The 15,191-nt window shown below is 43.3% G+C and overlaps 1 protein-coding gene across 5 annotated transcripts in view; it reads left to right on the forward strand.

The window, feature by feature from the left end:
• The window catches only part of NEDD9 (neural precursor cell expressed, developmentally down-regulated 9), a 140,889-nt gene that overhangs the window by 100,221 nt on the left and 25,477 nt on the right, over positions 1–15,191 (forward strand). For 3 of the 5 annotated variants that reach the window (XM_028478796.2, XM_007114782.4, XM_007114781.4), the window contains one exon: positions 13,448–13,894. The exons of 1 other annotated variant lie outside the window; for it this stretch is intronic. In XM_028478796.2, the coding sequence (XP_028334597.1) occupies positions 13,448–13,894 (447 nt within the window). Of the gene's footprint in view, positions 1–2,010; positions 2,071–13,447; positions 13,895–15,191 lie in introns of all 5 variants that reach the window. One more of the 5 variants, XM_007114783.4, reaches the window with a different exon arrangement.

Here is a 15,191-nt window from a genome sequence, read left to right on the forward strand (position 1 = left end):
TGTATGTAGAGGCAGATTGACAGACGAGTCCCTTGAATAAAAAGTATGATCCAGGATATGTTGTGGCCTTGGGGGTGGTAGGCAGAGGTAGGGACTTGGTCTTCTGTGCTCTTGCAGTAGAGACAAGATAGAGTATGAGGTTTGAGGAAAGGCATTTCTGTTTCCTGTGACGTGATGCTCTGTAACCTTGGGCAAGTTAAGCTCTCTGAGCCTCAGTTTTCTTATCGGTAAAATAGGGATAATAACTGCCTCATAGGATTGTTCTAAAGCCTAAGCAAGACATGGTAAGGTATTTACCATGGCTCCTGCATAATGGAAGCAGACAATGCTAGTCGGCCCCAGCTCTCCTTATATAAGTACGTGCCCAATAGATGTTGAAAGGATAGTGTGGACTCAAGACTTGGTGACAGGATTATGTCAAAACCTCCGTCACTAGCTTAAGATAATCGAGTATTATGAATATGCCATGGGCCTGGAGATGTCTTGCAGAAATGCAGATGCCAGACGTAGGGATTTACCAGTACACCTCTGTCCCCACTTGCTAATACTTTAATGACTTGGTATCTTCATTGTTATTAATAAGATTTGATATTCCTGAAATTGTAGGACCTTGCTCCCAGTAGGTACTCAACAAACATTGAATTGAATGTTGAATTACATATAATACTTACACAAATAGCCGTTAGAAGAGTCTCGCTGTATATGGCATAGTGGATTTTGTTACTTCCTAACAGTATAATCTTAGGCAGGCTACTTCCGGTCTCCATTTCCTCATTTATAAAATGGGAGTAATAGTACCTGTCTCATCAGATAGTTGTAAGGATATAATATATGAAAATCATCTGTTTCTAGTACATAATAGGCATTTTAAAATGGCAGGTATTATATGATGCATTGTAAGATACATATAATATATATACTCAGATATAGAGGTGCAGAAGCATTATATATATATAAATGTAAGAGGAAACCTTTGCTACAGTTGTTTATCCACAACAAAAATAGGACCGAGGGAAAGAGAAAGTCATGACTGTAAAAAAATCAAAGGTGAAGTGCACAGGAGGTGAGTGGGGCTCAGGGAAACCATATCCCTAGCCTACTGCCCTCAGTTAGAGTGATGGAGATGTAAAGTAAGAGGTGCTGGTGATCTATTTTTAGATCATTTTAGGGTTAGAAAGAAACTTAAACAAATTGGTTTGAAATCACAGCCCCTGGGACCATGGAATTACTCTGCAGTAACATATAGACTTAATTACGAAGCCTCCTTGCCAAGATAAACAAAACAGGGCCACTGGGAAGAAATCCTCTATTTCCAACTTAAAATAAAGAGAATAGCTACCAGTTACCTAGGCAATGGATGACTGCAAAGAGTATGGGCACAGAAAAGGCACCAAAAAACCCCCAAAAAACCCTGTTTATACTTTGTCAGCAACACCCCCTCGGTCTTATTTACTTTGAACATTCCAGTCATCCCCCTGCGGGAATTCTTACTAGTTAGTGAGGACTCCGCAGGCCTGGGGAACATTACAGCTTAGCTGCAAAAGACTGTCTTCCTGAGGAATCTTCATTTTAAGATAAATGCCTTATTGGTGACCTTTTCCACCCTCCCCTGGAAAGAGTGATTCAGAAGGTAGACAATGTGATCTAGGTGAATCGAGGCACGTGCTTTGAGGAAGATGCAGCAGGCACTCCAGAAAATACGAGTAGTGATGGTTGTGTGACCGTGATTTTTCACGGTTGAGATGGAGGGTGGGACAGTTGATCATGGAGATAATGAAATTGCCAGTGCAGTGTTTTCAAATACATATGCTTGGGCCTCATCATGGACTACTAAATACAGGTTTATTCTTTAAAAAAAAAAAAAAAAAGAAAAAAGCTAGTCCCTTTCCCTCAACCTCTTCCCCAATTAATTTAGCAATTAATTGTGCTAAATGGTATTTAGGTAGGTGGTTCACGAGCCTTATTCAAAGGCGGGGTTCATTCATATGGAGGCATCTTATTTCTTTGCAGATCTTGGTGTACACGTATGTTGCAAATGAGACTTCCTCCTGATAGTTCTAATATGTCAAGGTAATAGTTATGTTACCAAAAATGTTCCTTATGTGGAATGTTGATGTTTATGATTACCAGAAATAAAGACTGATCAACCATGAATATGTAAAAGTGCAAGCACTGCACAAAACGTTTGATAGCTCATTTTGAATTTAATTCCTTTCTTTACTCTTTGTGTGTGTGGGAGGGTGTTATTGGTGAAACTCAGTAGAAAGTTGCAGCCACCAAAAGGCATAAATGGTTAAGATTTGAACCGGATCTTTCTATTTAATTAAAGCAATATTTGTTTAGACAGTATGATATGTCATTAATATTTTTCCTAATTTATTTTAGTTACGCTGTCTCTTGCATGAATTAGCCTGAATCTCATTGATTTGTGGTGGTCAGTTTATTGCCCTTAATTTGGCACCTCCCACAGAAGGTGGCGCTGACTCAGGACTCAGGCTTCTCTGAGGCTCTGTGCTCTACTGAAAGACGGAGCTGGGATTCCATCCCCCAGCCCCCATAACCATAACAAGCAATGCCAGCCACTGGGAAGTCAGGAAATCAGGAAAGTAGACTTCTGGACACTCCAGCCTTCTAACAGGACATGTCAGTGATCTGTCCATGAGTTTGTTGTTACTGTTTTTTGTTTGTTGTTATTAATCATCCATGGTATGACTTAGAGTTAGCAGGAAATGGCTTGAGTGGACCAGCAGTGCTGCAGAACCATCACAACAGCATTGGTAGAGCAAAATTTTGAAGTCTTTTTTCCCTCGAGTGCTCCTCTGGGTTAGAACTTCCATGTTATTCTCTGATTCTCCAATCTTTTCCACTCAGAGCTAAGTTCGATGAGCGTCCCCTTAAATGGCGGGGAGGGTAAAGGGAGGGGGTGAAAGGAACACAGTTAGCCCAATGGCATTCACCGTGAAGCTGGACTGCTTGACAGTCTCACAGAGGCCAGGATGCCCTTGGAATAGATCTCATTTCCTTATAAAGATCAACTTGTCAATGAGAGAACAGTCCATTGACTGAACCTAAGATTCTTATCAGTACTTATCTCTTTTTCTCCCAAATCCTAAATTCAGCCAAGGCAGATCCATTAGCAAGATATATACTTGGATGCCTATCTTTTATTTTTAGTTTAAAATATCTATCATTTCTGTAGGTATGTATCCATGTGTCACAGACCCAAAAATGGGACAGATGGTCTGACAATGGGAAGGATATTTAAAACGGGGACCGTCTTGGAAAGTTTAGGAACGCATGGTTGTTCTAGACAGTCAACCCGAGCTTCTTCAGAGATCAATCAGCCATAGAAGGCATTATCCCTTTTGCCTTATGCCAGCCTTTTATCTAACTTGTTTTCAGCTTCTTATCAGGAAATTATCTAAGAGGCTTTTTTAAAGTGGATTCCGGCAAATTTTTTATATTTACCTATAAATAATATTTACCACATGCCATTTGCTTGTAAATAATGATGCAGTCCTTTTCTTTCTCCTTGCAGGAGTAGGAATCTTTAGCAATGAAGGAAAGCCCATTTTGAAATATGGACTGTGCAGAGAACACCTGAGAGCGCTAGGCAGCGAGGGGGATTGTGTTTCAATTGCTCTTGTTGAAACCTGGCAGGATAGAGCCGTGCCTCACAGCCTGCAGCGTCTGTATCAAGCCTCCTACCTCCCTTATTAAGATCTTAATTACAGATGCAGCTTACTTCATTGCTGGAGGGAAAGAATTTAGTTTCTCTGAACTGTGTCTGTTTTTTGGTGTGGCAGGTGTAATCATGATGAGATCATTTCTGGTTTGTTTTCTTTCCCCTGAGGAATTTTTTTTTGCGGGGGAGGAGTACAGCTCTTAAGACAGAACTTCATGAGCTCATAATAGTGCAGTAATCATAAGTGTGCTTTGATTTTACAGAGACCCTTTCTTCTGAAGAGATCAGAGTGTTTTGCATGTATAGTTTCATGACTCCTCGTGATATTATTGTAAAGAGCATGTTCATTATCCCCATTTTGCAAATGGGGAAACAGAGGCATAAAAGGCAGTGCTTTCATTGTCATTAGTCTTACAAGATGAGGACCAAGATCAGACTCTATTAAATTAACAGTGTCATGTCCATCCCTCTATCCAGGGTTTCTCCACCCCAGCACTATTGACATTTAGGACTGGATAATTCTTGGTAGTGGGGGCTGTCCCTTGCATTGCAAGATGTTTAGCAGCGTCCCTGGCCTCTACCCACTAGATGCCAGTAACATACACACACACAGTGTGACAACCAAAAATGTCTCTGAACCTTGCCAAATATCAGCTGGGGGGACAAAATCCCCCCTAGTGAAGAATCACTGGCATAATCTCCCCTACTTCCTTCTGCTTAAAAATAATCACCTTACTGGTTTTATGTAATAGAAGCACAAAAATGCAATCATAAAGCTGCTTGCCATAATTTGATCATGACCGAGGTTGGGCTTAATGTTAACAGTTCCTAACCAAAAGGGAGCTTCCTCTTCTATGCTTAGCGCGAATTTGTTCAAGTGAATACCACAGAATACTAAGAAGCATAGGGTCTCACTAGGTCACGTGTAAACCATCAGACCATCGCGAAGGCAACCTGAATTCTCTGAAGTCTTCCTTTGGCTTTATTTTCCTAATAGTCCGCCTATTGTATATAAAATATATAAATATATAAAATAGCTTTCTTCAGGGCCCAGTTCTAAATGCATGTTCCATTAATAATGGGCCTTGAAGAAAACTCTTTTATTCTCATAAACTGCTGTAGCATATGTACATGTAGGAGCTTGTCTATATCCCCAGCCACTAAACAATTTCATCAGTTTCATTTTGAGGTTTTCTTCTCCTCCATTTGCTTCTGCCATCTTTCTTCTCTCTTCTAGCTGAGAAGCTGCAGCTTCTAAAAATTCTTCCTTGGGACTTCCCTGGCGGTGCAGTGGATAGGACTCCACGCTCCCAATGCAGGGGGCCCAGGTTCGATCCCTGGTCAGGAAACTGGATCCCACATGCATGCCACAACTAAAAGTTCGCATGCTGCAACTAAGGAGGCTGCCTGCTGCAACTAAGACCCGGCGCAACCAAAGAAATAAATAAATACTAAAAATTCTTTCTTGAGGCAACTCTGCAACTGCAGTGCTGACAGTATATGATTGTGCACACCTTCTCAGCCAAGTGTGCGAATCCATTTTTTAAAACTCTTTGAGGACCTCACAAGTTAAGTAGGATAATAGCAATCAGGCACCAAACCTAGTTCAGGGGTCATCTAAAAGAGTTCCAGTGAGGGGTGATGTCCAAGTTACATCAGTTGGGTTCTGGCTGGGAGGCATATGAGGGTTGCTAGTATGCGTACATATTGGCATTCGTGGGTTTAGATATAACTTCATACCTTGGGGGTTGCATACCTTGATGTAGGAAGATAAGATATATGGGAATGTAAAAATAGGAAGATCTTTCCCTTCTTTCAGATAATTTATTAGATGTTAGAACTTGTGTGTTTTGACTATTGAGAAATAATACAGTTTTTGGAATATACTGTAATATTTGTGGGCTAGAGTCTCCTACTCCTTTATAACTTAATTCTCATTTCACTTCCCCAAGTACCTGGATGTTAGAGGGATTTGTCTAGACAGGCAAATAGAAGTGATTTGATGCTAATACTGTAATGTTGGCTGAAATCCAGATGGTTGTTTTACCATTAATAAACCTATCTTTTGGGTGAGTGGGTGTCAGGCCTTCATCATTATATGGCGCCTGTCAGACTTATCTAGGGACAGACCCTGAAAAGCGTTTGTGCCTGCCCCGTGTTTTTGATCCTTTGCCAATACACTATGCTTAAATCTATCAAAACCAGGCAACCTGGGACAAATGCTTATAAATTCTGAGGCTTAATAACAGCATTACTAAATTCTAAGATGGAGACGGTTCTCAGGAAGCATACCCTAGTCCAGTGGAAAAAAATCCTAGATTAAGAAGGGAACCAGATGCTAGTTCTGGCTCTGCTGCTGATATAATAAGAGACCCTTTGGGCGGTAGAACGAGAAGACTGGGCGAGAGTGATCTCTGGGATCCCTTTGTAGTCTAATATTCTAGCCTAGTCGGTCTGGTCAAGCCATGGGTGACTTCTGGTTCTAAGTACCCACAGATACCTAGGTGTTCTCCCACCTTCTTTCAGACCCTCAGGAGTTACTCAAGAAAACCCCAAAGACCACAGAAGAGTGGAGAATTGAGTTCTTAAAGACATATGTATTATTTATGATCATCAGAGTTGTGAGGAAAAGCTGATTTATTTTTCTCACATACTGTTTGCAATCAAATCCATCCTCCGCAAACGGCCAAGAAGTAATAGAAGTTGGCTGTGAAGTCACACCTACATGTGTACACGCACATAAAGAGGATGCTATGGCTAACGTTCACCAAGCTGGACCATCTTAGAGGATGTGAGGACTTGGGGCAAAGTAAATGACATGAATATTTAGAGAGAGTCTAAGATACTCATGTAAGCTTTATAACTACCATAAGGGTTTAGAAGCACTTTCCAGAAAATGAAAATCATTGGCTGAAATGTGGTCCAGGTGCTAAAGGGCTCTTTGGTGGCATGTGTTGGACATACCTCCCCAGGGGTCAGGAAGTATGACTAGGAACCTCACAGGATGTCACACTGCCTTTCTGTGGCTAGTTCAGATCACATAATGAAAAGTGTGTCAGATTGCAACGGACAGATATTGCTGAGAAAAAACTTGGATGTGCTCTGCATCATATTTTCTAATTCCTAAACCTAAAAGCCTAGTGTCTACTACTTAACAGTCTCCAGAGGATTCGACTCTTAAAAAAATTCAACATCCCAGATACCCAGTGTAAACCAAGTATTCCAAGAATCAAAATCCAGACACTTGTAGATATCCATGTTTTCTGACTATGGCTGTGTCCTTCTCTGGGGAAATCCCGCATCCCCCTGTATCCTAAAGATGAGGGTAGGAGGCAGCCGAAGGGGTTGGATGGCCCTCAGACTGAAGCTGATTTTTTTTTAATTGAAGTAGAGTTGATTTGCAATATTGTGTTAGTTTCAGATGTACAGCAAAGTGATTCGGTCATACATATATGTATGTATATATCTATATTCTTCTTTTCGATTCTTGTCCGTTATAGTTTATTACAAGACACTATATTCAAAATCTTGTAATAAACTATAATGGAAAAGACCTAAGCTGATTTTTGTCAGCAGACAAACATAAAAACACAGGATCCTTTCTTTCTCTTCTCCAGTGTGTCCTGAGACTGACCTTGTTCACGTTTGTCCCTCAGCCACTTCCTTTGAGACCGATTTTCTTGACAATGGCCATTTCCTTCTTTACTGTGCTTGTGTGCGCGTGTGTGTCCCTGCCAGAGTCCAGGGCTAAAGTTTGGGGGGTTGGGTACAGGAAAGCCACATTGTTGAGAATGTGGCAGCCCTGAGGCTTGGCAGGAGCTCCTGCATGATAAATATAGAATGAAGTAAAATAATCAGAGGAAGCTGGGCCATTGATGATGCTATCAGTCCGGGGGTGGGGGGGGAGGGGAGGGGGGTGACACACCAGGCATTGTGTCTCATTTTTCTTCAAACAGCAGCATGAATGGTCATGGAAATTATGTCACACACCTCTCTGTATTTGGAATAGCAGATAGTTTCCCTGGCAATAGGCGTAATAAGCTTTCTTGACGTATTGATAGTAGTGGGGGAAGAAAAAGGGCAGGGAAGAGCAGGGTGGTGTGGAAATGATCCTGTGACCTGGAGCTCTCTTTACTTGCTGTAATACTGCACAGCATTTTCCTCCCAGTCCTTGGGCATAGCCTGGGAACCAGGAACCGCAGAACCTAAACGTTCTGGCAAAGCATGAATGGCGCTCGGTCATCTACCGCCAGATGTAGGTTGCTACACTAAAGGGAGAAAGGCTCTTACAGAGACCATTGTATTTAATCAGACGGAGATGGCTGGCTCCTCTTGGCCTTCCTGTTTGCTCAGTGGTTGTGGCACTAGATGCAGGCTCCCCATCTACGTCATCATCCTGTTTTAACAGGGAGGGACGGGCCCTTTCCTGCTCGCCGCCTCCCACGTTCTCTGGCCGTGAGGCTTAGGTGACTCGGACATGCCATTTATCTTTCTGGTTCTGTTAGTTCATCTTCCCATGTCCATTTGAAAATGTCAGCCGAATGTCTTGCTGACATCTCTAGGAAACCACTTCACCCTCTCTGTAGAGAACCAGGAAATCAGAGTCCAGAATCCATTTCAATTTAGCAAACACCTAATGAGTGTGTATTTTGTTTCACACACTGGTTCTGAAAATGCCAAAGAAAGAACAGCTTCCCTGAACTTAAGGAGTTCCCAGTCTTGAATGGGACGGTACAAGTCCTACTATAAGAAATACTATCACAGAGAACTAGAAAGGAAAACAGTGAGATAGATTTTGGGCAGAGAACTCTTCTGGTGATGTGGAAGGTGAGTTTGGAGGTGAGAAGAGGTTGAACGCAGGAAAACCAGTTGGGTAGCAATTGTCATACCTCCCCCCCGCCCCCCCCCCCAAAAAAGGTTGCCGAGGACCTGAGCGAGGCGTGGCATTGAGGGAGAAAAGTGAGGTCCCAGATGACCGAGGTTCAGGTTGTGAAGTGACTCAGCAAACCTCTGAGGCTCTGATCTTGGGCGGCCTTATGCGTGCTGTTAACAGAGAGATCAGGAGAAAGGGGTTTTGCCCTTGTTGAGTGAGAGGTGAAGATACTCATCAGACAACTGGAAATATGGGACTGGAAAGCAGAGGAAATATCGAGGCTGGAGCTGTGGATCTGAGTGTTACCTGTGTGTTTAGATGCCATCGGCATGGATGAGATGTCCTGTAGAGAGCAAACTCATAGAGACAAGAGATCCCTTTGGAACATGATCACTAAAGGGACAGGAAAAGAAATTAGTCTGTGAAGGAGGAGGAAGATGAGTGGTCATGAGAACAAGGGAAGATGGAGGACTGGGACGTGGAATCATGGAAGCCAAGGACAGTTTCTTCTCAAAGCTCGGGGTGGGGTCAATGCTAGAGGCTGCTACAATTAGGATCCCTCAAATAGGATTTGTGACTCTAAATGTGGATTTCCCATCCTAATTAGAACCACAGCTTTTGTAGCACATGCCTCTGACTTTAATCAATACCGTCCTAATTCTGGAGCTGGAGACAAGAGGCCCATGTTCTTAGCTCTATGACCTTCTAGCCAGCTGACTTGGCAAATCATTAACTTCTTGGGCCTCATTTTTCTCATTTGTAAAGTGAACGAGTTGAACTGTAATTGTTTGAAGTGCCTCTGGCTTTCAAGTTCTATGACCCAACTGTTTTGGTGCTTTGCCAAGCTCTAGCTGCATTTCTAACTGCCAGCCTCTGGAGGCTAACCATCCAGCTGGATATAGGATTACATAGCTCTCTTATCTTTCCTTGATGTGTTTCTGTGTTGACCTTTCCTGCCCTGGAGATAAATATCCCAGGGAGGGTGGGAGAAGGAGTAGGTCTTGAACAGACAAACTGCCTCTCCTGGGTTTTTGTAAGATATTCAGATAATCACCTTCTGAGTTTGTGGCCTTAAGGAATCACAACTCTGCCCTGAAGGAAAGGGTCCCTCCACCTTGTCCTAGCCAGAGAAATTAACTCTTGATCTGCCTGTGCACTTTTGAATGAGAGGGTTTGCGTTCTGGCTGAAGTTAACTTTGCTGTTATCCCCTTACTAAACTCTTGCCTCAAGGCACCAAGTATTTTCAAAAGCCAAGCTATTCTGTACTTTCTGATGGATTGTACTCTTCTGGAATCTAATGAGATGTATCCATAATTTGTCCAGTAATGATAATAATAATATAATATTAAGAATGTTATAATGATATAATATTAATAATATTGTGATAATATTAATATAATGATATATCATTATATTAATTATATAATAATTCTAATATTATATTAATATAATTGATTATATCAATACAATATATAATGATATTATTGCTTATATTAGTAATATATTATTATTTTGTCTCAGAATGTCTCTTGAATGCAACCAATACTTTCATTATTGTTGTTTATAGGCAAATACTGGACAAGAGGTTGCAGTGACCAGAACTCATTATTAATTCAGAGAAGTACTGCTTCAAGATACAGTTCTCCTGAAGTGTAATTGTGAGCGAGAGAAATATCAGATGTGTATAAAAATATATATAATAACAACATTAGAATAGGACCAACCTTTGATTGAGAACTGTGGAGGTAATCTGCTAGGAAGCTTAAGATCAAAGCGCCATCGGCACATTAAATAAATAGTCATATCTTCCCAAGTCTCCCGCGACGTTAGAGCACTTGACTTGATCTAGCTCACTGAATCCTCACTGCAAACCCATGGCATAGGTATGTCATTCTCATTCTCGTTTTACAGATGAGGAAGTTAAGGTGCCAAGGGGAGAAGTAACCTGCCCAAGTCACACAGCCAGGACCCCAAACCCCAGGAACTGATTTATTCCATAGGCATGACAGAAAGAATTGTCACCTTCAGAGCTTTACTGTAAAATGGAACGGAACCCAGTTAGGAGGATATTGTGTAGTAGAGCTAAGGTGGCTTAGAGTTCTGGAAAGAGAACTGAGCCAAGAGACCACAGTTCTCTTCCCATCTCTGACTCCACCGGTGTGGCCTTGGGCAGATGATAAACCGCCCCCCACCCCAGATCTGTTTCCTCATCTGTACAACAGGGAGGTCAGGTCCAGGTGTTCTCTGAAGGTCTCAGGAGCCGTAACCTCCTGTGTGGGAGAGTGGCTGGCTGTAGACATTGGCTCCCTGTAGCTGGCACAGATATTAAATAACTTATTCCCATTCACCCGAGGCTGAGAATAACTCTCAGCATGTGAGGTGTCAAGCTGGCGCCGGGTGCTTCCACTAGCAGCCATGCCAAGCTCTCTGAATCCCAGTCTCTGGGAGTGGTGGGGAGGACAGCTACTCAGAAATCACCTTGTGATCATCTTGTGCATCCACAAGAGGCTCTCCAGGTTTTCCTGGAGAAGCAGCTCTGGAGGCCTGTCTAGAAATAGTGTGCTGCTTAGCTGGTGGTGGGAAGGTCACTGGGACAGGAGACAAAGAACATCCAGAACAGCCTTTGTACAGGGATTTCTATCTGCCTCGAGTCGGGCATGGTCTGGGGCTCTACTTCAGTGCTTGATGGAGCTCCGTGGACGTGACCCAACTCCGAATGCCTGGAGTTCATGTATGCTAATGAGGTCTGTGGTCCTTCACCTTCTACTGTTTTCTGTTTCTTTTCTTTCCCTTCTTGGTAGCCAACATAATCACACAGCTCTCCACCCTCGGCTCCCATAGGACTGGTCCCACCCCTATCCACTTCTGATTTCACCTCAGGGCCTCCTTGCCAGCCTTTCCCGGTTGTTGAATGGGCCCCAGAGAAAGGGACGGAGACCAGAGCTGTCAGCTCTCCTCCTGCTCTATCATCACAGTACAACTTGGGTGGAGTAATTTCCTTCTGATCATTTAGGTACAAAGGACCAGCATCTTGTCTTCTTCAACTCGATGACTTTTCTTTCAATAACGGGACACCCAAACGATGAAAGAAGAGAAACAAGAGATTTTAGGATTAGGACACATCCTTAAATGGTTCCTCAAACCAGGAGACAGTGCTGTATGGTTTTCTCTTTCAGTATGTGGACTTTTCATTGTTAGAAGGAACACAAAGCTTCCTGGAATATAGATACTAAGTAAAACGTCCACCTGGAACACAAAGCCCTCAGTATCCCTTTAGCTTCCCTTACTGCTCACCCGTCCACATCATAGACTTCCTGCATCAGAAGACTGTCAAGAACAAGGACTTCAACCTTATTCTTAAAGAGCATCACCAGGCTTCCCGGGCACTGAGCTCTAGGGCTTTATCTCCTTTTCTCACTGACTAAGAGGACTGCGGTTAACAGTAAAAGTAGGAGCCCCCCAGCTGCTGACTGGGGGCAGACCCTCCCACGGCACAGCGCCTCCACAGCAGAGAGCCAGCCCATGGTGCGAGACCCGCGGTTGCGGGGCGGAGTACAGGGGGAGAGGATTAACGGATGTCGGTGATAAAGGAATGAAAAGCATGAAGCTGAAAGATCGAATCCACATTTTTAGAGAAGAAAACAGGGGGCAGAAGTCCAAACAACAACAGCCCCAAGTGCCACAAATGTGTAGTCACAACACACTCCGTCCAGTCAGCGGTCTTTTCTCGCACGAGTGATCATCATCCCAGTGACACCTAGTGCGTCCCGACTTTCTAGCGAAGCACTAGAGAGATCACTGTGCGTTTTCTGACGGCTTCCTATGAATTTACAACATCCCCCGGCTCCTCTGTGTGCTGGGAAGGAGCAGGCACGGGGTGATGGCTGCCATCGTGCTGCGAAACGTGACTGATGCCAAGAAATGAAATCTCTGGAGCCTTTGAAAGGCTTCCAAGAATGTCAGCGTGTACTGCCTGCCCGCTCTCTGCTGAATGCCTACTTTGGCTGTCTGCTTAGTACTGAAAGTGCCAGACGGGCCTTCACACAAAGAGAGAAAGTGTTTGGGGCCCATGAAAGGGGAAAGCAGAGCCTTTCCGATGTGAATGGTGAGATTCAAGAAGTAGGAAATAAAGTGGCGGGGTGAGGAGGGGCCCTCAGGAAAGGTAGGAATAAAAGACCAAAGAGGAAGAGACGGTATCTATCTACCTACGCGGGGTAACTTCTTTGTAGCACCCCACGATCAAATCTGGAGATGTAGACTACCATCACACTACACTCCATGCTTGATTATCATGGAAAGATCTCTTGCTTGTAGATTCTCCACGTATCCAAGGACCTCTTGATCAGCTGAGAATAAGAATTTTTAAGCCCTGCCAAGTCAGAGATCAGTGTACCTCTGTTTCCATTTTAACACTGACTATCAATGCCATTTGTGCTCTTCGTTATCGGGGGTTTTCTTTGACTCATTTTACCTCCAGTATATTAACAAAATAAGAGATGTCTGTTGTAGTACATCTGAATATCTTGGAATATTTTATTCCTTCGACTGGGTTTAAGAAAGGAAGAGAAATGTTTTGTAGAATGAACCGTTCTCTAACCCTTAGCCATGCTACTCCTAACTCCTTGGGCACAGCAGGTACTGCTGGAAGAAAGCACTCTGTGGCATTCTGAGCTCTTCCAAAGAGGCGGTCTGATGTCATTGGTGGCAGACACAGTATGTATGGATCTGTCTTCTGTCTGCACCATCTGTTTTTCTCCTTACAGGCTATTGTTCAGATTCTTCTCTTCTCTCCAGGAAGTGTGCCTCTCCATAAGAGCATGGACTTTAGGTTGTTAAAGGGACTGATCTACTATTCTAATGTGGGTTCCCTCTGTTCTCTCCTTCCTAGAATCTTATGGCAAGGGCCTTATACGACAATGTCCCAGAATGTGCTGAGGAGCTGGCCTTTCGCAAGGGAGACATCCTGACTGTCATAGAGCAGAACACAGGAGGACTGGAAGGATGGTGGCTCTGCTCCTTACACGGTCGGCAAGGCATTGTCCCGGGCAACCGGGTGAAGCTTCTGATTGGCCCCGTGCAGGAGACCTCCTCCAGTCAGGACCCGCCTACTTCTGGACTGATGCACCAGCCCTTTGGCCAACAGAAGCTCTATCAAATGCCAAACCCCCAGGGCACCCCTCGAGACACCATCTACCAAGTGCCACCTTCCTACCAAAATCAGGGAATTTACCAAGTACCCACTGGCCATGGTACCCAGGAACAAGATGTGTATCAAGTCCCACCATCAGTGCAGAGAGGCATTGCAGGGGCTAATGGTCCCCACTTAAGTAAAAAGGTGAGTGAACAACAGACTGGATTTTTGTTCTCACTTAATTTTTTCCACTGTACTCAAAGCGTGTGTGTGTGTGTGTGTGTGTGTGTGTGTTCGCGCTCCTAAAATAAGAACTTGAAGCTTCCAAGAAGTACATCAAAGAAGTAAGTATACCTTCCAAGAAGTAAGAATATCTAAATACCCTAGCTCGCGTATTATTTTTCCATTCATTGGTCAGCAAAACCTTCTTGAACGCCCACCCTGTGCCAGGTACTGTTGAGCCATCGCCATTATGAGTTCCCGAGCCATGCCAGGTCATAGTGCATCATCAAGTGTTTCTCTCCAAATTTCTGATAGATCTGCTTCTAGACCTGGACTCTGCACTCAGTTTCCAGTCTTTTCTCTCTCTCCCTTGAGTGGTACAAGGCACCACATTTGGCACAAGCACAAGCACCCCATTTTGCCAACCAACTTGTTCTGGAGAGTTGTCAGCTTCAACGTTGACTCAGTTAAAGCACGTAGACTAGTGAATTTAGAGAAGAGCCATCCTCTCCTCCTTCGACTCATTCCTATAATAATACCTGGGGTGGTGGGTGAATATAGTGGGGCTATAGGGTATTTAGGAAGGCATCATGTTAAAAAAAAAAAAAAAAAGAAAGGAAGGCCCTCTTCAGCACTCTATATAATTCCAGATGCCATAACAATTTGAGATAAGTAGAAAATCGATTTAATTTCAAGCATCTAGTATATTTTCAATGCTTGTGATACAGTGATGAATTCAAGAGTGAATCTAGTAGCCTCCATGATACTTACGCTGTAGAAAGGAGACATAAGCAGACACTGAATGTCCGGTGGGGAATTGTGCTGTGAAGAAAATAATACCAGTGAACTTGTGGAGGGTAATAGCCAACACAAAGGTGATGCTCCTGGGAGCATTGCAGGGGAAGGCTTTTCTCTTCAGTTTGCTGGCAAATTCCGAGGGCCTACAATGGGTCCAGTGAGGTTTGGTATTAAGAAGGGACTAATTTAACAGAATAAAAAAAGATCCCTGAATCACAAGAGGCAAGATGCAGTTGGACGCCAGAAAGAGCTGTTGATGCTTAGAACATGACGTATACATGTGCCCTGCCTTGGGAAAACCTAATACAGGGTTTGAATTTACAGTCCCCAGTAGATTATGGAATATCTGTTTGCATGATAATGGAATCCTCTGTTGGAAAAAATAAAGGAGGGGGTGATTTACTGTTAGATTCCTTAAATAACAAAGCCACGAATGTACTTTCAAATCACCTTTTATACAAAACGTGTGTTTTACAAAACA

Source organism: Physeter macrocephalus, chromosome 18 (genome assembly GCF_002837175.3).
Source record: "Physeter macrocephalus isolate SW-GA chromosome 18, ASM283717v5, whole genome shotgun sequence".
NCBI lineage: Eukaryota > Metazoa > Chordata > Mammalia > Artiodactyla > Physeteridae > Physeter > Physeter macrocephalus.